Raw genomic sequence first — 27245 nt, forward strand, 5'->3', positions numbered from 1 at the left:
TTCTTTGTAAAAACTTTATATGATCAAATTCTGCTTTATTTATTCTTAGTCTTAAGGTATTATTCTTTTCCCAAAGTAAAATCAGTTGGCAAATGTTTTGTAGATTTATTAGTATATCTAGAGACTGAATTTTAAAAACAACCATTTTTAAGTACTTAGCATTTGCTTAGAGATGCCTGATGCATAACTGTGCAGCTTTATATCACCCAGTGCCTGTATCCTTGAGTACATTTCTGTGTAACCCACATGCCACTTGGTTTCACCAACTCTGGCATTAGGGATTTATGTTAGTTACAGCATTGCTATATTTTGTTAATTTGACTTTTTCCCATCTACACTGTAAAACACTTATCTTCCCCATACAAAGCTCTCATTCATGTGAACCAGTAGGAATAATTACCAATGTGACCTCAGAGGAGAATCTAAGTAGACAGTGAGGCTTGGATCCTGAAGGCATCCTCACCTGGCAAACGGCCCACTCCGCATTCATAATTGACTTGATTGTGCCTTCTGCCCAAAAGGTCATATCTATACTATGGAGCTGCCTACATCTACCTTAAAGCCTCAGTAGAGTATTCCAATTTTAAATAAACCCTTCGCCCTATGCTCATTCCACCTGCTTTATTTCTAAACTGATGATAGGATTCATTCACCAGAATGAACACTGATCTATAAAACCTCACAGATATAAGAATTGGACTATAATTTACATCAGTTCTTCCTGTTGTGCCTTCTTTGGAAGCCTTGTTTCCATTATTCCCCTTTTGATGAGTGCCAGATTTACTTTGGGAAAATTACTTCTTCTCATTTTTGTATAGTCAAGATGTCTTGCTCTCTGCTGCCTGAGGGGAAGAGAAAACGACTCAGGTGGGGCCAACTTGATTTTTTTTTTCTCTCTCAAGACTAAGAACTTGAGCAGAGTGAATACAAGGAAAAAATGGTGGCACTCAAACTGGTCTGCTACTTGGAATCTTTACAGCCTTGTTTTTATCTTTTTTTTTTTCTGAGTCGTCTTCTTTAGCTCTCCCATGAATTTTGAACTACAAAATATTCTTGCAGTACATTATTTTCTGCTTAAGCAAGTCAGAGTTGATTTTTATTGTTCATATCCAAATTATCCAAGCTTAAATATATGCTTTCTTGAATGTAACTCTGAACTGCATATATATTCTTTATGGAATTTATTCAATATAATTATTTATGAATGAGCACTTTGGGGTAATTTTTGACAGTTTCAGAGATGGTTTCACAGACGGAACTGCCAACTTAGATTTTAGGCCTACTTAAAGAGAAGAGTGAATTAACAGAACATATTTCTGGTCATGCAATAAATAATTTTTGTTGTTGAGAATGATAGTAAGAGGAGTTAAAAAATATAAATAAATAAATAAATGATAAATAAATATTTTGGGTGCCCATAAAGAGTATATTTTTATGTTTGATTAAGAGGGAGATATTATGTGATAAAAGAGATAAATCTCCATACTGAAGAAAGTATTAGACACAACTGTAGAAAGTTAAATAAAATATATGTCCTTATAAATTATAGTACAAAAATGCAAAAAAAAAAATCATAGGGCCATCATATGATCCATTGCCAAATGAAGGCTAGAGATAACAGATGCTGTGATGTCAGAGGGAGCTATGACACCCGTGTGCTAAAGTTATCTGGAAAAGTTTCATAGCAGCCTAGAGGAGATTGGATTAAACTAGGCCCAAAAGGATAAGGTGTCCAGTGAGTATCCCCCAGTCCTGCAAAGGATGCCCAACCACAAGAAAGGGACAGCTCTAAAGGGTACATAATATTATAACAATACCCTTGAACTGGCCTTTCTGATGACGAAGTGATACCTCATTTAATTTTTTCTTCATCCACCAACTAAACTCTCACATTTGCTTTCTGACTTGCTCAGATTGTCTTATTTGGTAAGTCATTTTATCAAATCTCAGAGTTCTTAATCCTCCCACTTTAGCTGCAAGTTAAGAATTGCCTTCTTCCTGCAATATTGATTTTGGAGTGTCCTCCTAGTAATGCCCTTCTCACTGGCTCCTCTCCTGAAATAATTGGCTCCTCTCTTTTTTGAGCAGCATCTCCTGGGCACATGCCAAGCTTCTCTCCTTGACAGTCTCCAAGGGCTGTACTCAGATAACTGGAAGGACTTGGGTAGACTGAGGGAAAGACACTTCAGAGTGATAAAGTAAAGGGAAAACTGCATAAGCCAGAGGGTAGATGCATGAAAGTATATAATACATTCAGGGGAGCAGCTCTGACTGATTGGAGTGACAGGATGGAATGGGGGAATAGCAGAGGATTAAAATAATAAAACAGGTTAGAGTTAGTTTATGAGTCTAGCACCCAAATGATGTCTGCTTTTCATTCTGTAGGTAATGGGAGCATAGTCAATGTCTTTAATCAGCACCATCTATATGAACATTGGGCTTTAGAAAGATTCATTTGGAAATGTTATGGCAAATAGATTGAAAACAGGAAGCTCTTGCAACAACCTAGATAGGAAGAGATGAGGACCTTGGCTGAGATAGTGACAACGAGGATGAAAATAAATGACTGACAGTCAAAGGCATACTAATGTTCTTAAGAGCCCCAAATGGTTTTTATTGTGCTGTGCTTACATAGAATAAATTACCAATAACTATTCTGAAGCTAGTTATTTTGTAGTTTTAATTAAAGCTTTTCAAGATCCATTTATTAAGGCAAGGAAGGTACACAAATCACTGAAGTGAGCCTTGGAAAATAAGATAGTGTTCATGTTGCTGCCATATACAGAAAGACAAATGCCATGTAATTTTCTATTGATCCTGAACAGGGGAGAGTTGGCAAATAAGCCTTACACAATAGAGACAGGCCTGGGTGTGCCCCTCCCTGTATTGTCATCATCACTTTCATCTTCCACCTCCCACTTTTGGGTGCATGGGCATAATGTCCAGGGGAGATGGTCTGGTTTGTTTAATGTAATCCTGTAAAGGTTTTTTCTTTTTTCTTTCTTTCTTTCTTTTTTTTGATAAGCTAGAGTATATCTCCTTTCTTTGCTGATAAAAGCAACTCATAGTTTAATTTTAAAAAGTTTAGACAAAAATGAAATTCATAAAAGTATAAAAAATTAGAAAAAAATAGCCAATCCTACCACCTAGACATATTAGTATATGGTATATATGTTTCTAGATATTTTAAATGAATTTACATATACATGAACTTATAAGATTTTTTAAAAGAGGAAAAGTGCTTAAAATACATAGAAATATTTTCAACCCCCTTTTGGGAGATATTTTCAAAAACATATACATACACTTGTTCTAATTATGATCATATGAAGAGTACATAAATGTGAGGTAGCTTAGGATGGAACTTTGAATCTCATGGGGGCCTGCCCTTAGGACCAGAGAGCTGGTTTAATAAATGTTTGTGATTGAGGTTTTCTGTATACATTTTGTTTAGGAGTGTCTTCTCCAGCAGAATTGACATTTGGAAGTAGGACCATCTAATGGTTTTGTCTTTGGTACTGCTAAGAAGCAGCATGCAAAAGCCAGCTTTATTGTTCTGTTTGCCCAGTGAAATAAATAAAATTAAATAGCATACACCGCATCCATATCTGGCCCTGGGAATGGGACTCTTTAATCAACATCAATGCCTTCGCTGCTGATAGAGCGAGAGAGAGACAGAGAGAGAGAGAGAGAGATATCTGTAAGATGAACCAAATATAGCACTGAGCTAACTGACAGCTGACAGTTTTAATAAATTCTTTTAGGTTACTGTATTACACCACGACCCTAACCAGACCACATGAAAACACAAACATCAAATTTATCTACATAGAAAAAAAAAATGACTGGAAGGAAATGCAATCCTTTTTTTTCTCAAGGGAATATGACTTCATTTTTTTCTTCTTTTTGGGTTTCTGTGTTTTTCAAATTTCAACAGAGAACATGTTATGCTTGCAATCTGTAGAATTAATAGTTGACATTAAGGGAATAACAATAGACATTATGGAAATGTGTGTTTCTGCACTGCAATATGTTCTCCAAATAGGCAATTCAGATCCCTTTGAAATGACTAGTGTGCTTTGTCTGGCCTGGTGTAATGTGTTTAAGAAGCATGCCTGAGTTGGCCAGACTGCAGCGGACTGGTTTGTGATCAAAGACTAGTGAACCTGTACTGAGATTTGATTCATGGATGCTCTAACTTTAGTTTATATCAAACCAGCAACAAACAGTATAAGGGATAAAAAGCTGATACAGATACAAGTGAGTGAGAAGATGCAGCTCCTCACAGCCTTTTTCATTCTGGGCACACACACAATGAGCCACCTACAAGCTGAGTGTGCAACCCATGAGGTCGCAGGAGTCCAGAGCTGTGGGCTGGCCGCCTCTCATATCTTTGGAAGCCAAATCACAATTTAAGACTTACCTACTGTCATATAGCACGTTCCTTCCTGTTGACAGGTATATACTTTCTAGATCAATTTCTTATATTTTCCATTTTTAATTTTTAATTTTTGTGAGGACATAGTAAGTATATATATTTATGCGGTGCATGAGATGTTCTGATACAGACATACAATGCATAATTATCACATCATGGCAGATGGGTTATCCAACTCCTCGAGCATATATCCTTTGTGTTACAAACAATCTAATCATATTCTTTTAGTTATTTTAAAATGTACAATTAAATTATTATTGACTACAGTCACCCTGTTGTGCTATCAAACACTAGGTCTTATTCATTCATTTTAACTATTTGTCTCTTCCCCTCAGACTCCTCACTCCCCACTGTCCTTCCCAGCCTCTAGTAACCATCCTTCTACTCTCAAACTTCGTGGGTACAGTAGTTTTCATTTTTATATCCCACAAATAAGTGACAACATGGATGTTTGTCTTTCTGTGCCTGGCTTATTCATTTAACATAATGACCTCCAGTTCCATCCATGTTGCTGCAAATGACTGAATTCATTCTCTTTTTTTTGTGGCTGAAGAGTACCCCTTTGTGTATAAGAATCATACTTTCTTAATCCATTTATCTGTTTAAAGACATTTGGGTTGCTTCCAAATCACGGCTATTGTGAACAGAGCTGTAGCAAACATGGGAGTGCAGGTATCTCTTTGATATATTAATTTTCTTTCTTTTGCATGTATACCCAACAGGGGGGTTGCTGGATCGTATGGTAGCTTTATTTTTAGTTTTCTGAGGAATTTTCAAATGGTTCTCCATAGTGATTGTACTAATTTACATTCCCACCAACAGTGTATGAAGGTGTCCTTTTCTCCACAGCTAACATTTGTTATTGCCTGTCTTTTGGATGTAAGCCATTTTAACTGGGGTGAGATGTCATCTCATTGCAGTTTTGATTTGCACTTTTCTGATGATCAGTGATGTTGAGTACATTTTCATGTACCTGTTTGTCATTTGTATGTCTTCTTTTGAGAAATTTCTATTCAAATATTTTGTCTATTTTTTATTCAGTTTATTAGACTTTTTCAAACAGAGATATTTAAGTTCCTTGTATATTCTGATTATTAATCCCTTGTTAGATGGGTAGTTTGCAGAATAGAGAGCTCAGAACCAAATACACACACCTACAGTAAACTCATTTTCGATAAAGGTGCCAAGAACATGCAATGTGGAAAAGGCAGTCTCTTCAATAGACGGTGTTGAGAAAACTGGATATCTATATGCAGACAAATAAAACTAGATCCCTATTCTTCACTATATCTAAAAATCAAATTAAAATCAATTAAATAATTAAATATATGAATTCAAGCTATGGAACTGCTACAAGAAAACATTAAGGAAACTCTCCAAGACTTTGGTACGGGCAAAGATTTCTTGAGGAATACCCCACAAGAACAGGCAACCAAATCAAAGACGGACAAATGGGATCACATCAAGCTAAAAAAAAACTGCACAGCAAAGGAAACAGTGAACAAAGTGGAGAGACTACCCGCAGAGTAGATCCGTTTCTCTTCAACAATCCTAAAGGTGGCCTTTTACAGTGAGGTCCATGGAACTTAAATGTGTTTACTGAGATGTTCCTGACTTGGCTTCTCTCACTGTTCTTTTAAGTACAGATACCTGTACTGTGTAAGTATTGTGTCAATATAAAATAAATCCCCAGAAAACCAAACATTGTTAAAATGTGTCCTAACAATTCGGGGTGAGGAGAAGGATTCAGACACATGAAATTTAAACAATGACCAAAGTAAAATTCTCAGTGAAGAAGTTAGTCAAGTTTGTGAAAGTTTCTGAATAAAAAGTTATGTTATTCTTTTTGACTCGTACTGATTTATTTCTGCAGTATGAGACTTAACTGCATTTTGTAACATGGTAAGTCTATTTCAATGGCCAGAAGATGGAGCCATTATATAAAGAATTTTAAAAACTTACATTCCCCCCCAAAAACTACATTTCTCTTTTTACTAAATAATTATTTTAAAACATCTTATGGAATCAGAGTAGTCTGAGTATCTTTTTGCTTTTAACAATGAAAAAGAAGTAATATTTTATCCTCACATATGCAGAGAAGTAATATATTTTTAGGCAATTAGCACCTACATAAGTGAGCATATTCATAGAGGATTCATTGCTTCTGTCCTCAATGAGTGAATTATATTAGGAGAGATACCCGTAAGGTAATAATAGAATAAGCTGTTGCATGTTTATACTGTAGAATTATAATCACATTGGTTACCTTGGACCCTGGAAAACTTTATCAAGCAGGTGGCATATGAGCTGCTACTCTTTAACAATATTATTTGGGATTCTCTTATAACAGGTAATCTGGGACTGTATTTTGACAAGGAGAGGTGCTCTAATTAAAAAATAATCTATTATGTACCATCTATAAACACCATCTTCCTATACATTAATAATAATTCTTCTCTATGACCTTTTGAGCGTTTCCAAGCATTTTCCAAGTTCTTTCATATACTGCTCATAATAATCTATACTTACCTACAATAGGAGACAAAACAAAGAAGTTAAATGTCATATTTAACTAAGATCACACAGTCAGTAAGTAGCAGAGACTGAGACCCAAAGAGTCACTGACATAGAGGAGAAACTCATAGAGGCACTGTCTACTGGATTTCTCAGCTGGCACTCTAACTTCTACAGTTCAGCACATGCTTGAAACGAACTAGCAACTTAAGGAAATGAGTGCTTTCTGGATGGGTAAGTTTTAGGAGGACACATTGAAAGTTATGTGTAAAGATTATAGAACCTATGAATTAAAATCCAGAGCGGATTGAGGGCAGAATATGGCCAACTAGAGGGGAGAAGATGGCCAACTAGATTGAGCCGGGAGGCTATGCTCCCAGCAAGAGAAATCAAAATATGAAATAAGCCATCGCACTTTGAACAGATCTTTTGAGAGAAAACACTGAAAGTAAATAGAGAGGCGATGCAGACAACGAGGTGGAAGAGGGAGGAAGCTGGGACCCTGCACGGAGTTGCCAAATGTCAGAACCGGCTCCCAGCCCTGAACTGGTCCTAATGAAGTGAAAGGACCAGGTCCTAAGGAAGTGAAAGAACACTTCCAGGTCCTAAGTGTTCTAGGCTTCCAGGTCCTAAGGAAGTGAAAGAACACTCCCACCACTGACCTCTGAAATCCTAGCTACAAGAGATCCCACGACCCCCACAGGCATTGGAAAGCTTGTTTGGAAGTCCTAGCAGGGGAGCGCAGCTACTTGTATATCCTTGACCGAAGACTGGTTCTCCTCTATCCTTCTGTTGGAGATGGTCATCCTCTTCCGCGGAGCGGGCAGCTTTGGGAGGTTCGCACCTGGGGCGGTGGAGGAGGAAGGGGACACCTGCCTAGCCAGCGAGATCAGCCAAATCAACCCTGGCGATCAATGGGCCTGGTCCCAATACCCAAACATTTGAGCACACAGCTAAGGAAATCTGTCGCTGAAGCTCAAGCGGAGGAGGAGCCCCCACTCTCAGAGCACTAAGAGAGAGGCATATATGCTCAAGGGCCGGCGCCGGAGCTGGGTGTGCCTCCCTCCACAAGACCAGCCCGCGAAGGGTGTAGCCTGCTTGCGAGCTCTGCCTGAGGGAGCCCCACAGATGGGAACAATTAACCCAGTGATCCGGGTGCAGAATGCTTGGGACAAAACTAGCTGGTTTGGTCCAGCTACTGGGGCAGACCCCGGAAAGAGACCTGGTTGGCGGAGCGTGAGCTGGGCAGACCCCACAACTATCTGCTGGGCAAAGAACCCTGGGCCATAGGGGCCACACCGGTTGCACAACCATGGCAATCCTGCCCTACCCAGGGATCCTCCACCTTTGACCCACTGCATCAACACATAAACCACAGATGTACCCTACAAACTGCCCTGACTCTGCAAAGTACAGGGGACCAGTGGGCACCTAAGGTTGTTAGGTTGCTATGAGACCCAGGGAGCTGGATCATAACAACCTAACAACCATGGGTTAGGGCCACCCCTAAGGAACGAAGTGCAGGCAAACAGGGCCCCTCGGGCTAAGGAAAGGCGAGTGCCGCCTAATGATTGGAGGGGGTCCCTGCAAGGCCCATGGACTTGGTGACAGGGTCATCTCGTGCCTCCCCCATCTCCCACAACCGAGAGTACCGCTGCAAATGCACTGAAATACAAAACAGGTGAGCGCCTAAGAGCCTATCTGCCAGCCCTTACTATTAATATTACGCGCCGTCGCCATCTACTGGATCAAGCCTGGATTACACCACCAAATAAAAATTCTCCCAGTGCACATTGCTGGTGAAATCCAATGCAGGAATCTAGCCACAAAAAAAAAGATCATGCACAGAGCCTCGGCCTTTGAAAGTACCAAAAAAAAAAAAAAAAAAAAAAAAAAAAAAAAAAAAAAAAAATGAAGACAGTAGATCATACTCAACATAAACCAAAGTCAAACCCTCTAGGGATATAATATAAAAACAAAAGCTTTGCCTAAGTGACAGCAACTTCCAAAAGCTATAGGAACACCAGCCCTGACAGATACAGAATTCAGAATCTGGATGGCAAAGAAGGTCAACGAGATTCTGGAGACGCAGAAACACAATCCAAGGAAGCAAGTAAAACATTCCAAGAGTGGAAAGATGATATAACCATTTTAAGAAAGAACCAAACGGAATTTCTGGAATTGAAAAACTTACTACAGGAATTTTATAATATACTTGGAACTATTAACAACCTAATAGACCAACATGAGGAAAGAATGTCAGATCCTGAAGACTTGTCCTTCAAATAAACCCAGTCAGACAAAAACAAAGAAAAAAAAAAGAATTTCAAAAGTTAACAAAACCTCTGAGAAATATGGGATTATGTAAAGAGACCAAACCTGTGACTCATTGGCATTTCTGAGAGAAAAGGAGAGTGTAAGCAACTTGGAAAACACGTTTGAGGATATAGTTCACAAAATTTTCCGCAATCACTAGAGGCTGATATGCAAATTCAAGAAATCCAGAGAACGCCTGTGAGATACTATACAACAGTGGCCCCCAACCTCTTTGGCTCCAGGAACTGGTTTAGTGGAAGGTAATCTTTCCATGGACTGGGGAGGTGGGTATGGTTTATAGGATGATGGGAACACATTATATTTATTGTACACCTTATTTCTATTATTATATCGTAATACATAGTGAAATAATTATATAACTCACCATAATGTAGATTCAGTGAGAGCCCTGAGCTTGTATTTCCTGCAACCAGAGGTCCCAGCTGGGGCTGATAGGAGACAGTAACAGATCATCAGGCATTAGAGTCTTATACGGACCATACAATCTAGATCCCTAGCAAGCACAGTTCACTTCTGGTGACAGGTTCAATCGTACTCTAAACTTCAGCATCACAAAATATACCTTTGTAACAAAACTTTGTGCCCTCAGAATCTAAAATAAAAGTTGAAAAAAACAAAAAAATCAGAGCAATTTCCATTGGTTATCAAACTTAGCTGCTCATTACAATCACCCCTGGAGCTTCTAAAAATTTCAATACACTCAGCCACACCCCAGATTAATTTAAGTAGTATCTATGGGAAGAGACACAGGCGTGGGTTTTAAGGTCTCCAGGTGATTGTAACATGCAGTAATGTCTGAGAAACAGGGCTCTTAACCAGCATTTTCTCAGCTGTCATGCATATACAAATCCTTGGCATCTAGAGAGCCCCTCCTAAGTGTGGTTACTAGACAAAAATCCTCAGCATTACCTGGAGATTGTTAGTTAGAAATGCAAATTTTGAGCCCCACTGTATATTTATTGAATCTGAATCAGAACCCCTGGGGTACATGCCAGCATTCTGTGCGTTAAAGTTCTCCAGCTGATTCTAATGTGTGCAAATGTTTGAGAATTAATGGTCTCACCTGGGACCATTCTCCTCCTGCTCCTCCTTTTTATTGCTGTCAGGTGGAAGTGACACCATCTTCCAAAGGCATGGAACTTTATTACTTCATTGACAGTTTTATCCTGGAAACTGATCTAACTTTTGTTTTTCACCAGAATTTCTAAACAAATAGGCACAAGCTGTTTGATATTGGGTCACTTTTTCTTTCAATGGCTGGTCCCCTTGATGTCTAAAACTTTCGTGTTTTAGGAGGGTGTCGAAAAAGGGAATTAGCAAAGAAGGGAAAAAAGAGGAGAGAGCATTTCCAAGACTTTGTTGGTGCACTGAACTTTTAGAATTCTCATTCCAACTAATTATGTACTACACATATAGTTGACACTAAAAATAAAATTTGCATCATCTGTGAGACATCTAGGATGTTCGGAAAGTAACTATGATCTTACGAAGCAGCTCGACACTGACAATACTCTTGTTTGTTGCTTTGTTTTTGGTGGTTTTTTTTACTACTACTCCCTGAAACAAATGAAAGATGTGGTATCTGGGGTCAGATCTGAATTTGAACCTTGATTTTACCCCTTTCGTGATGTGTATCTGAGCATGTTACCCAAGTTTATTTCCTCATCTCTCACAGATAACTGACAAATTAGTTTTTAGCATTGTGCTAAGATAGGAGAGCCTGAACATAAAATACCTCACATTATTCTTGGCACCTAGTAGATGTCAGTGGTGTGCTGGAGCCTTCTTGGGCCAGCTGGAGAGAGCAATGGTGCACGGCTCCTTCCAAGTCTATGTTCAGTGACTTCAGATTGTTTGCTGGAATTTAGCCATGGGATGAGTGTTTACACCACGGAAATAGGCAAAAGATACATAGAGAAAAGGTCTTATCCTCCAGGAGAGCCAGTTGCTTTACATTTACCAGTACACCATTGGTAGACGTTTCTTTCGTGGTTATCTGTTGATGGGTAGATTTTAGAAGGTAATTTGTTTTTCTCTCATGAAACAAAAGTAGCAAAGCATAGCCCAAATGGGAGGACGTCACAGAAGGGCTCCAGGAAAGCCCTTCCTGAGATCACTCTCTTACCATGTATCTATTATGTATTCTCAGAATTTCTCTCAAATTCCCAGACTCACGGAAAAGGTGACACTCAATTATGAGCAGACACTGACATTTTTTGTGAGATTAGTTCATCAGAGGTTTTCCTTCTAAGCCAAACTGACTGAGTTCAGGGATCTGAAAAACACAATTTAACTAATGAGCATCTGTTGGCTGTAAGGCCATCTAGGGATGAAGATAGCTAAAGCAAACAATGTCTGTAGCTCATGGGGTTACATTTATCAATGCAGAGGAGACAAATAAACACATAATCAACTTTCCATAATTTTAGATAATAGTAAATGGTAGATGGTAATAAAACAGTTTAATTTGGTAAACAGTGAGCAGGGCAGTGGAATTGCTTTAAGTAGGCTCACCAGGAAAGGCTTCTCTAATAAGGAAATATTTCAACTGAAATCTAAAAGGATGCAGCTGTGTTCTGAATCAGAGAACATTCCAGGTGACAAAGAGCAAGAGAAAGTCCCTGAGGCAAGAATAAACTTGTTTTCAAGAACAGAAAGCAGGTTAGTAGAGCTGAGGCACTGTGAGTTTAAGAAGAGGTTGGTATTACATGGAGCAGCAGCACAGTCAAGCAGGGAACAGATCACGTAAAGCCCTTTAGAGAGTGAAGTCGGCTTTTTATGCTAGGTGCAACTGGGAGTTCTGAAACCGGTAAGAAGCACTGGTGGTCATGGAGACAGTAGCCTGATCGCCAATGGAGTTTTTATTATTATTATTATTATACTTTAAGTTTTAGGGTACATGTGCACAATGTGCAGGTTTGTTATGTATATATACATGTGCCATGTTGGTGTGCTGCACCCATTAACTCGTCATTTAACATTACGTATGTCTCCTAATGCTATCCCTCCCCGCTCCCCCCACCCCATAACAGGCCCCGGTGTGTGATGTTCCCCTTCCTGTGTCCATGTGTTCTCGTTGTTCAATTCCCACCTAGGAGTGAGAACATGCGGTGTTTGGTTTTTTGTCCAATAGAGTTTTAAAGGATCACTCTGATCACTCTGTGAAGAATACATTTTAGAAAGTCAAAAGTGGAGCCAAAAGACCAGTTAAGTGGCTACTACAATAGTCTAGGTAAAAGATATAATAGTAGCTTGGACAAGGGGGCAGGTGGTCTAGATGAATAGAAAAGGGTAGATTTGGGATATATTTTACAGGTTGAATCAGTAGCGTTTGTTGATGGATTCGATGTTTATGTAAGGGAAGAAAACAAGAATGTGCATATATATATATATATATATATATATAAAATATTAGTTTTAGAAACAGTGTAGATACTATGCCCATCAGTTAATTTCTAGTCTGAGGTAAGTCATAAAGGAAATGAGCTATCTAAGCAATAAGGGAAAGAAAAGTGTTTAGACTTATTGCAAGTTAGAAAAAATAAAGCTGTTCATAGTGCATCCTGTTTCAAGCCATGTCTCCAAATATAAATGATTAATGCATTTGTGGTGTATTTAAGTTCTCTGATGGTGTTGTATTGTTGGTAAAATGCAATTACAATGCAGTAGGAAAATAATGTTTCAATTAGATTAGCAAATAAATTAGTCTTACATAAAATAATTAAAACATTATCTAAGTTTGCAAACTTAGGTCTCAGGTTTAATGAATCTTTTTGAATATTTATTTTCTGTTTCCCTGCTACTTTTTTTTGTCTTTCATAGTTTTGCTCTGGGAGGCTCTAGAAAAGAAGAAGAAAATATTTTGGAAGCCTAAATTTTATTAAAATGATCTTAGTTTTTATGACTCTCAAGCAAAGCTATAGGAGATTCCTAGCCAGGAGATCATTTAGTGTACATTTAGTAGCTAACAATTAGGTGTTCAAGTATCCTGAAAAAAGTCCTGAAAAACTGTTTGTTGGGTAAAATTTAATAAATAATTTTACAAATGCAAAGCTGAGCTTATAAAAATTAAAGAAAATTTCCAGGAACAAAAAAGCAAAAGAGAAGCAAGAAACAGAGTGGTAAGATGACATTATAGCTGTAACTCCCTGGGGATGGTGGCTGATTTCAGTAACTCAGGAGTTTGTTTGTTATTGTTGTTTATTACTTTATTGGGATATAATAAGTACATAGTACATTAAGAAAATTGTACAGTTCAAATATACATATTTATACTCCTAAATAAACACTACCTAGGTTAGGATACAAAACATTCCTATTACCTAAGAATTGTCCCTTATGCCCCTCTATGCCAATAACTCCCCCAAAGTTACCACTCTTCTATTAGCATAAATACTTGTTTTGCCTGCCTGTCATTAAGCTTCATAAATTAATTCAAACAATATGTAATCTTTTGTGTCTGGCTTCTTTTGCTCATAATTATGTTTGTGAGATTCCCTATGTTTTTGCATGTTTTACATGTATCAGTAAAATGTCTTTTCTTACTGTTGTATACCAGTTTTCTTAAGAGCTAGGATCACGGCCCGGTGTGGTGGCTCACACCTGTAATCCCAGCACTTTGGGAGGCCGAGGCAGGCGGATTGCCTGAGCTCAGGAGTTCGCAACCAGCCTAGGCAACATGGTGAAACCCCATATCTACTTAAAAAAAAAAATTAGCCAGGCGTGGCGGTGTGTGCCTGTAGTCCAAGCTACTCAGGAGGCTGAGGCAGGAGAATTGCTTGAACCCGGGAGGCGGAGGTTGCAGTGAGTGGAGATATTGCCACTGCACTCCAGCCTGGGCAACAGAGTGAGACTCTGTCTCAAAATAAATAAACAAATTAATGAATTAAAAAAATAAAGAGCTAGGATCACATTCTGTCACTCAGGCTGGAGTGCAGTGGCATGATCATAGCTAACTGCAGCTTCAGACTCCTGGGCTCAAGCAATCCTCTTGCCTCAGCCTTCTGAGCAGCTGGGATTATAGGCACAAGCCTGGATTCCCTTGTTGTATACCTATACCTCAATATTTATTCTTTCTAATCTTGATGGATGTTTGGATTGTTGCCAGTTTGAGACCATAATGAATATATCATCTGTGAACATTCACATACATGTTTTTGATGACTATAAATACTCCTTTCTGTGCATATATACCAGTGATAGAATTTCTGGTCATGAATATATATGGCTAGCATTAATAGATACTGACAAACATATCTTCAAAGTAGTTGTCCAGGTATATATTCTTACCAGGAATATGTGAGAGTTTCTTTTGCTCCACATCTTTGAAAACACTTATTGTCAGTTTTTTTTTTAAATTTAGTTATTCTGGTGGTGGTCTAGCAATATTTCATTACTATTTTAACTTGCATTTCTCTGATGAATAACTCAAAAAATAAGAAAAAGACTGACATCCCAATGCACTAAGTTAGCATTTATGTTTGTCGTTTTACTAAATATTGTCTTTGTGTCTTGGTTCTTTTTCCTTCTCTAGTTCCCCCATTCTTGATATTATATAAAAAGATACTGCTATGTATATGTTTGTATATTGACATTTTTTAACAATTCCTAAAGACAAAAGATTGCATTCCAAAAAGCAGGGCTTAAATTTTTAAGTACTTTCAATATCATGTCTAATTTGCTTTATTGATCTCATAAAAAGGAAGAGATTAGTTTTGTTGACTTTAGGTCCCAAGGAGACAGAAGCAGGGAGGAAGTTCTCTTACACTAGGAGGAAATAACTTGACAGGAAGAAATGCAATAGGGGAAAAATGCTGAAGGCTACCATTTGAAGCTGCCAGAATGGTTCCTCAACTTTGTGCACATCAAAGTGCTCCAGCTCAGTGTCACGAAGCTGAAGTCAATTGCTTCTCTTATTTTTCCTGGCTCCCTTCCGGATCCCTTTTTGCCTATAACGCTGCTCTAAGTAGTATTCTGGCTGAGGCTTGTAGGGGGCAGACCTACTTGTCTTTAAAATAAATGGACAATGCATGATTCTTTAGAGATAAGCATATCTTTTAATGGCAAGCACCAGGCAAAATTAGGTGACTCTAAACCATTTATTAATCTTTGTTCTGAATTTAAGATAGAAATGAGGTGATTAGGATGAGTAAATAAAAGAAAATAAATTGGGCAGAAAATGAAGCATGGAAGAATTCTTTTCCCACTTCTGTTTCCTCCTCCTCCTCTTTTATCAGAGCTTTATCAGACTGATTCTATTAAGGTCGTGGACAAGAATCAATATATCAAGATGAGCTGAGTTGTTCAGGTGTTACAATTTTATCTTTATTATTTTTTAGAGGGAGTCAAAATTAGATTTGATATTTAGAAGTTTGGCAGTTGTAAACTTTACAGGATTTTTTTAAGAGAAAAAGATATTTTCTGTGGCATTTCATACTTTCTTTTTCATCCATAAAATTTTGTTAGCTCATAATTTCTCAAAATGAGAAGAGCATCACAGAAAATTATAATAAACTATCTTCAGTCAGAAGCATACACTTATATTTTAACGTAAATTTTAATCCTTGTCTCATTCATTGTCTTTGGCCAGAAATATTAAAACAAGATGAGTATTTTTTTAAAATTTTTTTAAATTGTACTTTAAGTTTTAGGGTACATGTGCACAACGTGCAGGTTAGTTACATATGTATACATGTGCAATGTCGGTGTGCTGCACCCATTAACTAGTCATTTAACATATCTCCTAATGCTATCCCTCCCCCCTCCCCCCACCATAGACTGAATTAAGAAAATGTGGCACATATACACCATGGAATACTATGCAGCATAAAAAAGGATGAGCTCATGTCCTTTGTAGGGACATGGATGAAGCTGGAAACCATCATTCTCAGCAAACTATGGCAAGGACAAAAAACCAAACACCGCATGTTCTCACCCATAGGTGGGAATTGAACAATGAGAACACATGGACACAGGAAGTATTTTAATATTTAAAAAAAATACACTTAAGGGAGTGAGAAATCAAATAACTATTAAGAATAAAAAAAGTTAGTTGATGAGTGATGTTTCTCTGGAAAAACACCTTATATATTATTGAAACAAATTTCTAGAGGGGAGTACATCTGAATTAGAGAATTGTGTAAGTCTCAGGCCCTAGAAAACTTTTATCTGCCTCCTTCTCCAATGTAGAATTTCCTCTGACTTGTTTTGAATCACAGCACACTCAGTTTAAGGGATGTCTGCTTGGTGGGCCTATGCTTAATATAAAATTCTATTCAGAGAAAGTTGAGGAGAAAGTTACAATTTTTTTTCAACTAGCAGCATGAGAAAACTTAAATGTAATGAAATGAATGTAATGAAATAAAGTCCCACTTATTATTCATTCAGGATATGATCTGAAAAAGCTGACCTGAAATATTATGTCTTAATTATTTTTCTTGGAAAAATGTTCTTTGTTTCAAAGTGCAAATTGTAACAATGCACTAACACTTAGCGTGTCGAAGAAACTCCACTTGAACAAGTGATCCCTTCTCTGTGACTGTTCCATGTAATTACGATAAAAATGGCAACCCAAACTCTTGAATAACAATAGGAAGAACTATCATGTCTGAATGTACCCAAAGCTTACCTAGTAGCCAAAAAGAAACACCTGAACTTAAAGATAATTGACTCAATTTCTCACCGAAAGACATCATTTTGAATTTGCAGCAATATTTTAAAAGAGAAAATCAAGAGCACTTAATATCCCTAGGACAACTAGTTAGTCATTTTTGGGGTAATGGTCTTCACTGTTGCTATGTGATTATTTTGGGGCTGCATCCAATTCAATAGATCTTGGGTAAGTCTCAGTATTTTTTAAACTAATAGCTAAGGTAATGTCAGTTATCCATGATTCATACTTTTATAGACATTGTCAGAGATCAGTCGTTGTCAACTGGGGAAGATTTTGTCCCCCTGAGAACATTTAGCAAAGATGGGCACATTTTTATTTGTCATAACTGTGGAATTAGGAATGCTTATTGATATCTAGAGGTTAGAGACCAGTGATCGTGCTAAACATCCCACCATGCACAGGACAGCCACTCACAACAAAGAATTATCCAGCTCAAATATCAAGATTGCCAATATTGAGAAACTCAGGCCTTAGAGAAATAAATGTCTGATTTTAATGTAGAATGTATATGAAAGTTTTCATTTTTCAATCCCTTTATTTCCTACTTGACATTATCTCTGTTTTTTTTCTACTCTGTTAAAGCTATAGAGGAAAAACACTTTTAACTTAGTCCTTCAAAAATGCCAGTTTTCTATACTAATTTTATTTCGTGAGCAGTGGGACAGTTTCAAACATCCACTCAACTTACGATGTGAAAGACATGTATAGTCTCTCTCAGGCCAGAAAGCACTGGCACTGTATAAGAATATAAGAATACACTATACTTTTGTTGAGAAGATCCTGCAAACAGAAAGAAAACTATTGAGGCTGAAGCACGCAGATTAAGATAGGGAAAGAGGGAAGATAAGAGCAGTGAGGCTGACATGGTGTAGGGCTGGAAAGCTTGTAGAACTTGTAGACAGTAATAGTATAGAGTTTTTAAAATCTTTGCTGAGGATTTTAGAATTTATCATCATAATAATGGAGAAATATTACAGAATTTTATGCTAGAAAATGACCCAAAATTTTAAGCAGGGAAATGTCACAACCTCATAAAATCCACTCTGGCTACTGTACTGAGAATAGATTTGGAAGTGAGGCAAGAATGGATTTAGTAAGATAAAACAAGTAGGTTATTACATTGTCTTATAAAGAGGTTAAAGGTGGTAATGGATTGGATTAGGTGTTGACAGTGGAAATTACGAGAAGTTGATGTATTTACATTACATTAGGTGGTAGAATGAACTGGTCTTGGTGAATAAATGCGGAGGGTTAATGAAGAGGATTAGTTTGGAAAACTGGATGAATGGTGGTACTAATCAATGAGAAGGAAGATGTAATTTATTTACCATGATATACAGTTGTCCCTTAGTATCTGCTGGGGATTGGCTTCTGGACTCCCTGAGAATACCAAAATCCACAGATGCTCAAATCTCTTATACAAATGGCATAGTGTTTGCTTATAACCTACACACATCCTCCTATATAGTTTAAAATTACCTACACATCACTTCATTTGTATGGATTCAATGTAGTACTCAGCATATGGAAAATTCAAGTTTTGCCTTTTGGGGCTTTGTGGATTTTTTCCCCAACTATTTCTGATCCAGAATTGGTTGAATCCACAGATCAGAAACCATGGATATGGAGGACTGTATATATATATATATATATATATATATATATATATATATATATATATATATATCTTCCACCATGAGATTAGTATTCCTATAGAAAAAAGAAGAGAGACCAGAGCTCACTGCCTCCTCCATTTGAAGACACAGTGAGAATGCTGCCCTCTGCCAGCCAGGAAATGAGCCCTCACTGGGGAACGAAATTGGCTGGCGCCTTAATCTTGGACTCCTCAGCCTTGGGAACTGTTAGAAATAAATTTCTGTTGTTCTAGCCACCCAGTCTATGGTATATTATTATGACAGCCCCAGCTTTCTAAGACCAACACAAAAATGATAATACTCTGGCTCCTGCTATTGCTTTAAGTAATAATCTATTATTGTCTCTGACTCCTGAGTCTCACGTCTTCTGCAAGCATGTAACATGCTAAAGTGAATTATGTTACTCTAAGAGTGAAATATATAATGCACCCTTCCTTAAATGTATTGACATAGAAACTTTTTATGTTCCAAATGAAACGTTTTAGAAGACATTTGCTGTAGATTCTCTTGGCCTACATTTTAAAGGCATGAGTGGGACAAGTATACTTCAGATTCTCTTTGACTTTGAGAAAATTACTTAAGATTGCCCATTTTCTTTGGCTTCTGGGTAAAAATTTGTAAGGTGCTTTGCCAAGAATAAGGTGCACTGAATGGTAAACACGAATAGGATAGTCAACAGGGAGGAAAATCTCCTCCTTTAAATTTTTGATAAGATAACAATTAACATTTGCTTTCTACATCAGTCTTTTGCGGGCGAGATCAGTGTGCCAAACTGTCTCACCAGTGTCCCTCTCTTTTTACCTCCACAGTCTGTATGAGCCATTGTGGTTTGATAAAATAACCTTTCTAGTAGCGTTGCTCATCTGTATTTATACCTTAACATGGTACATTGGAAAACAGGAGCATGCATTTGTGTTTGATCCTTTGTAACAAATGATCACAAATTTAGCAGCTTAAAATAATACAAATGTATTATCTCACAATTTTTGTGAGGCAGGAGCCTGGGTATAGTTATCTGTGTTTTGTATAAAGACACATGTAACCCCATCCATTTATTTTTTCTGTTCTGTTAGAAGGAATTAGTTTATCACAGTTGGTTTATATCCTTTTCTTATATGAGCAAGATATCATTCTTTCTCATATAAAAATGAGCAGTTCTCAAGAGTAGCCTAAGAACAGGAGAAAGCACATTTTAACATATTGTCAATGTACAGAGTAGAAGACACAAGATATTTAAAGAGAGTAAATCCGGAGGCTCCTCAGATGAAGGGCCAGCCATAAGTAAAAGAATGTATTTGTTTAAAGCAGCACATGCAAACCCAGATTATGTTCTCACATATTTAGAAATAGTAATTTAATGGGAGTGTATTCTTAATATTCACTGGATATAATTTTACCATAAATTCTAAATTTTACACATCACTAAAAATAAAAATGAATCATGATGGTATATTAGAGAAGAATTATATTTTTATAGAAAGAATATGACTGAACTAACTTGAAGACATATTGTTTTGTAGGAAATAAAATAAAAACTAGGTCATGCCAGCAAATATTACAACTTACGAATAACTTTTGCTCAGTTCTACTAGATTTTGAAAATTTTTAACAAGCTCTGAACATTTTCTGTATACTTATTGTGCATTGCTTTTATCTATTGTTTCTAAAGATATATTTAAAAAGATTCAAGCTAAAGCACAATGATGCAGTTATTACCAATGTCTCATAAATCTCTTCAAATTACCTTTTCGCAGACAGATCAATTATTAATGTAGGTATGGCTCGCAGAGTAATAGGGAGTCAAGCTAAGTGTAGCATGTGAGCTCTATTGCTTGTTTATAACTATCAATTATTCATGTTTCATTTCCTGTGTGCATCAAATGCTATTGCAGCAAAATCCCCTCTGCTCTAGCTAGTATGTAATTTCTCCCTCCCTTGAGAGAGATTACCATGTATCCTGCAGCTCATTTTGCTTGGGTTATGGCATAGCATTATCTACAATGTGAAAGAATTTAGCTTTGTTGTTGTAAAAAATTTGCATGTATCACAATCACTTATGTTGAAATGGATTACAGTATTATTCAGTGATTATAATTCTATTTTGCAGAGTGATTATTGCAAATATCAGTACAAAAGTCCCAAGGACTATTTTACACCTTTTACATGCTATTATGATAACATAAAAGTTGAAATAATGGCCTAGTATAGCAATTATTTTTAGAATATCTTACCTAATGACCATCAACAGGACTTGATGCTTATAGCTAAAGTAGAGGGTTGTATTAATTACTCAGCTAAAAATGGTAAGAACCACCTCCACTCTTTGGAAATAAGCTAGACCTTTATAAATGTGCATATTTCCTGATTTTAATATGTTGTTTGAATTCATAAATCTCAAAAGTAGCTAAATTTTGAAATATTTGGTGTAAATGCCACATCACTAAATATTTACTACCTACCAATGGGTGCATAAAACTCTTTTGGGCACTATAGTTATACTTACCCATATAAAATAGAGAAAATATTGTCATTATTTAACATTCATGGAGAGTGCATTGTTCCTGTATGATACAGAGGTAGCCTGGGTTCTTACATTTTTAGTAGCAAAGTAATTGCCATACTAACTACTCTTACTACTAATATAAATTTTCAATGTGTTTTCAGTCATTGTTCTAATTTCTTCATGAAGCTTGTCTCATTCTATCATTACAACCACATAATGAAGTAGTACTCTTCTCCTCATTTTATAGATAAGAAAATTGAGGCCCGTATAGGTTAAAGAATGTATTCAGCAAACTCATAGGGTCATGGCTTAACTGGGATACAAATATAGTTCTAGTCTTAGAACCCATGCTCTTAGCCATTATGTATGCTATATGACCTCTTAAGAGCTGGTACAGCTTTCCCATCTGTAAAATGAGAAAAAGAGTAATACTCCATGATGTGGTTGTAAGGGTAGAATGAGACAAGCTACACAAAGAAATTAGAACAATGACAATACAGAATCAAGAATTTATATTAGTATTAATAGTAGTTAGTATGACAACCAATTTGCTACTAAAAATGTAAGAATCCAGGCTACTTCTGTGTCATACAGGAACAATGCAGTCTCCATGAACCAAAGCTCTTAGCCATTATGTATGCTACACCACCTCTTAATGCTATTACACAAAAATGTAGACATCGCTGTGTGGCTAGATGTTTGCATATTTTTGCTTCCTGTCTCAATTTTCTCCCTTTGCACAAACCTTGATGTGGATTTCAAGAAATTACTTTGGAACTCTAGATTCTTTGTCCTTGTCTTTGTTTCCTGGGAACACTTCTTATGGAGGACATTTGAAGCTGTCCTTTCAATGAAAAGGAAAAAGCTATCAGTTGTTGCAACTTATTTAGATATCCAGTGACTTTACCCACCTATGGTTATTCTAACTGAAACAGAAAATACGTGTAAACATAATTTTATTTTGTATAACTTTTATTCTTAGATTATATTACAATGTGTCAGTCTCAAGTATAACTACAATATAACTACAATATAATTTATGGCAAACTCAAACATTTTGAGCATTCATAGATCTATGAAATTTGTAAAGAATCCTATGTAAACAGCTTTATGATATTCATGGCTATTTATTTATTTTCATCAAGCAATTCTTGATTGTTTTCCTCAAGAAGATAATAACATAATAAACCACAGATATTTTTTAAAAATTGGTGGCCTTCATACATAGGTCCTAAACCCAGGCCAATTCCCTGGCCATCCTAATTTAGTTGGCCCTTCTTTCAGCACTTCTATTAACATTTCTCTGAAATAGCTATTTAGAACTGCTTTATTTACATATGCATTTTATTTTCACTCTTTTTAATAAAGCTATCAAAACTCTATAAAATCATGCTAAATATTTTGGGTTGTGATGTTCAACAATCAGCATTTAAAAACAGCTCACAAGTCACCCAAATCTTTTGCAAACTAGGTAACTATCAAGAAGCTAAAATTAGGTTCTCTAATTTTCATCCGAAAGATTTGTGTTCAAACCTGTTTGGGGCATGGTGGCTCATGCCTGTAACCCCAGCATGTTGGCAGGTCATGGCGGTAGGAACACTTGAAGCCAGGAGTTTGAGACTAGCCTGGGCAACATAGCAAGACCCCTTATCTACAAAAATTTAAATATTAGCCAGGCATGGTGGCATGTACCTGTAGTCTTAGCTACTTGGGAGGCGGAGGCAGGAGGGTTGATTGAGCCCAGAGTTGAGGCTGCAGAGAGCTATGATCATGCCACTGCACTCTAGCCTGGGTGACAGAGCGAGACCTGGTCACTTAAAAAAGTTTTTAGAAAACCTGTTTGCTTCCATTTTATTCTAAGTTAAGTTCTTCAGTGTAACTGCCTTTCCGTATTGTTGGGTGTAATAAGTTCAGCGATTATAAAATTTAAATATTAATATGACAGTGCCTTCTGAAGGGTGAAACCATCAGTACAAACAGTAATCTACATGGAAAGAGAGGTCTAATTTTACTTCAAGCTTATACTTAATAAGCTCTTTCTTCCAAATATTATTTTTAATTGATAAAAAGTCACAAGTAGACATTCCTGAAACAAACATAAATATATATAAAACTTAACCATGTTATTTAAAAAAAAAAACATAGTTCATGAAATAGGAAAAAGAACAACTTTATATATATTTTTGAAATGCTAAGAAGAAATTGTGTTGTTAACAAACCAGTTGCCCATATTTTTTATTTTACATAAAAACAAGGCAATGTAAAAACATTAATAGAAAATTACACACGAACCTGTCAAACATCTTTCCTTACTACATTATGTAAGTATTCATAATGCAGTTATATTTGTGAGTTTGAAATAATGGTAGATTAAATTCAAATTTAAGGTGATGTTAAATTCTTAATTGAATGTATTTAAAAATCTGATAAATGTAATATATTTTGTATAGGTCCCTACTTAGATTATCAAAACCTATATTTCCAACAGGCTTGGTAGGTATGTGATAAAATGATCTATATAGTCTCGGAAAACACTGCATGGTGTCTTTCATATTAAATTAAAAAGTGGTTGAAATAGCCTAAGATGAATGAACCTAAGATGGTATAAAGAATCTTTAGCCCTAGATTGAGTTTTATACGTACATTAGAACAAATGTCTCAAAGTAATAATGGATGTTGTAAAATATATCACAATTTAAAAACATTCTAGACTTCTGATCTCAGTCTTTAACCATAATTCTTTGTTTATATAGGTACGTTTAAATCCTCTTTCTTTTTAAATTGCCAGAACAACAAAAAATATGTGCTTTAAACATTTATTATATAAATGTAATTTATTATTTTTTAAATATGGAAAGCAAATTAGTGAAAGTTGTTTTATATATTTGCTTCAAAACCTCCCACAAAAATCTTCTAAGTAAAACTACATTCTACCTGTGTAGCTAAATTTTTGCCTGTGCATGAATAACTTTATAGAAGAAAGATCTCATATTCCTGAAATAAACTCACGAAAAAAAGCATTATGGTTATTTCTTTTCAAATTACTATTAATAGGTGTTTTCAAAAAACTAGATGTCTACAGCTAATGCAAAATGAATATGTGCTTGATAAATTAGAAGCCCATGGTACTGTGTTGATTGAGGCAAAATATATTTCACATCATAGAATTTTAAGGAGAAGGTGACATCTTCCTCATTGTATACATTGAAGTATATCCAAAAAAGATTACTTCCATAATTTAGGAAAGTAAGTTGGTGGCAAGAGAGCAAGTTGGCAAGAATCCCTATTTCAATGCTTTTTTATTCATACTAAACACATATCTGTGTTGAAAGTCTGTCATATTACATGATTTGAAAGCTTGCCAAACACGGGATTGTATACAAGTGATGCAATAAATACTGTGCCCAAGTTATTATCTGCTCAAATATGTACCATGGTCAAACAACTAACTGCATATCAGGAAGGATTTCATCAACTTTGCTTACAGCGAAAGGATGACTAAACAATACTGTATAAGAAAGCAGGAAAATTTGACAAAAGAGTTTAAGAGACTATTATCAGTATTTTGGGCAGCACAGTCAAATGTTAGGCTATGTAAATAATAGCAAATAGAACTTCTGTCAATAACTTTTTTCTCAGTTATCTTTGTTTTTTTTTGAGGAGTGTAATATGTACTTAGAATATTTTTTCAAGTTCTGTGGTTATTCTATGAACAAAAAGGGATATGAAAGAAGAAAGGCTATGAAACACAATACTCTAAAGGTAAGTCTTATCCTTGTTGGCATGTGAGTCAAGATGAATGAAAAACATTTGTAGAAATGAATAGCCTACATATATTTTTAATCCCATGGCATTTTATAGGCACATATAAATTGGTTCTGATGCAATGCAGAATAAATTTAAGCACCTCAAAATATAGAATAACCTCTGTACATTGATAAAAAGTCAAGCTCCCTAATAATGCATTTTAACTAAACATTCATAACTAATGTCCATTACTTCTATCAAGCATTTCATTGCAAAGCCAAGGCAAAATACTTTTGTTGATTTCCAAATAATAGATAAATAATAGATTTTTCTGTGTGCGTGTGTTGTTTATTTACATGGGAAACAAGACTAATTACAATCCTGTGAAAAGATGACAAGGCAGATGTAAAAGTTTTCTACGTGGTCTTCTGATTTATTAAAAACCAAAAAACTGAATCACTTTTGTATGCTATAATCAATAATTCCTACAGAGTTCTCTTACGATTCTTAAAGAATCATCAGTGCAAAAATAACCATCTGCTAATGCTGCCCACCTTTCTTAGGAAATCAGAGTTAGTGACTGCACTGCCTTCGAGAATATTTTGATAAAAAGGATTTTGGCATAGACTTCCTCAAAAGAGTTTTATTAACACAAATAAATCACTTTCACAGGCTGCAAACAATATATCAAAAATGAAGCTCTATTTTTTGCTTTCCTTGCTGTCTTTCCCTTTGTCTTCCTTTTCTGTTCTGTCTTGTTCATATTTCTCTTTGTCTGGCTTTGTTACACTATCATATGAAGGTGGAGAGGTGGTGGATGAAGTGGCATCTGTTTTTTCTGGACTTGAGTTCTCATTAACATTATCAAAAGCCATATCTTTTTTATTGAGTAAATCATCATCTCTGTCTCCATCTTTTATGTATATACTTGATATATTTTTGACATTTTGCCTTAAGCGGTAACGTCTATAAGCACGCTGAATGACAGTAGCAGACACATCCTCTTGTTTCCGTTTTAGTGTGGTTGTGATGGGTTCATAGGACACTTTGGAAGGATTTGCAGACATGAACCTTTCTTCCATCTGTGAACGAAGAGAATCCATCTCCCCACTCTCACCCAAAACACGCTTTGTAAAAGCAAATAAGATGTCAAGACAATGGATCCGGTCACCACTAACCATGGGCAGATCCATGGCAATGAGCTGGACTTTGTTGGGTTTTGCTATGAGAAGAGGAGGATCCAGGGCAGCTGCAAAATCAGAGAGTTTAGAGAACTCTATAAACTGGGTCGCATCGGGATCAAACTTCTCCCAAACCTCATAGAACATCTCAAAGTCATCCTCACTCAGAGGTTCAGTACTTTCTTCAGTGGCAACACTAAAATTCTCCAGTATGACTGCAATGTACATGTTCACCACAACCAGGAAGGATATGATGATATAACTAACAAAGTAGAATATTCCAACAGATGGGTTACCACAGTCTCCTTCAACTGAACTTCCAGGATGAACTTTTTTTGGGTCACAGTCGGGTGGCTTACTGTTAAGAATAGGTGCTAGCAATCCATCCCAGCCAGCAGAGGTTGTAATTTGGAACAGGCAAATCATACTGTTGCCAAAGGTCTCAAAATTGAACATGTCATTAATTCCATCTTCCTTTTTAACATAGGCAAAGTTGGACATTCCAAAGATGGCGTAGATGAACATGACCAGGAAGAGCAGGAGGCCGATGTTAAACAACGCAGGAAGGGACATCATCAAAGCAAAGAGCAGCGTGCGGATCCCCTTTGCTCCTTTGACTAGACGTAGGATTCGGCCAATCCTGGCAAGACGGATCACTCGGAACAGGGTAGGGGACACAAAATACGTTTCAATCAAATCAGCTAGAAACATACCTGTATGTGGAGGAAAATAATAGAAATAAAATATTTAAAGATGTATGCTACCTAAAATGATGACTCTAAACAGTTTTATCTGTCAACTCATTTCTTATGAATTCAAGACAGTTATTTTATACTGAATGCAATTACTTAAAAAAGGATTAAGAAATTCCAAAGAGAAATGACTAACATTAGCATTGTGACATTTTCTCCTTTTTACTAAGTTCATGGGCCATTTTTTCCCTCCATAATAGTGTTTTACATTTTAAGAATGATACCTACTCACATAGAAAATTCAAGCAATACCGTTAAATGCTAAAAAGAAAATATAAATCACCTGAAATGTCAACAACAATAACTATTATCAATATTTTTTTGAGTATCACTTCAGACATTTTTCTGTGCAAGCACATGTACACACACAAACAAATGTATTCATGTTATATAAGCTTTTTTTGTAACCTATTTATTTATTTATTTTTCAAGACAGAGTCTTGCTC

At 36.3% G+C, this 27245-nt stretch overlaps 1 protein-coding gene and 1 long non-coding RNA gene across 9 annotated transcripts in view; one reads left to right on the forward strand and one right to left on the reverse strand.

Annotated features, from left to right (window-relative positions):
* LOC104005249 (uncharacterized) overlaps window positions 1-27245 on the forward strand; it is a 145440-nt gene that overhangs the window by 23898 nt on the left and 94297 nt on the right. For all 3 annotated transcript variants that reach the window (XR_008546809.2, XR_002942742.3, XR_001716065.3), the window contains exon 3: window positions 26535-26714. This is a non-coding gene — a long non-coding RNA (uncharacterized LOC104005249). The remainder of the gene's footprint in view (window positions 1-26534; window positions 26715-27245) is intronic.
* The window catches only part of SCN9A (sodium voltage-gated channel alpha subunit 9), a 179526-nt gene continuing 174354 nt past the window's right edge, over window positions 22074-27245 (reverse strand). For 4 of the 6 annotated variants that reach the window (XM_016949463.4, XM_016949458.4, XM_054679925.2 and 1 more), the window contains one exon: window positions 22074-26760. In XM_016949463.4, the coding sequence (XP_016804952.3) occupies window positions 25568-26760 (1193 nt within the window). In that variant the 3' untranslated portion in view covers window positions 22074-25567. The remainder of the gene's footprint in view (window positions 26761-27245) is intronic. The other 2 variants (XM_016949460.4, XM_063791290.1) reach the window with 1 other exon arrangement.

Source organism: Pan troglodytes, chromosome 13, assembly GCF_028858775.2.
Source record: "Pan troglodytes isolate AG18354 chromosome 13, NHGRI_mPanTro3-v2.0_pri, whole genome shotgun sequence".
Taxonomy (NCBI): domain Eukaryota; kingdom Metazoa; phylum Chordata; class Mammalia; order Primates; family Hominidae; genus Pan; species Pan troglodytes.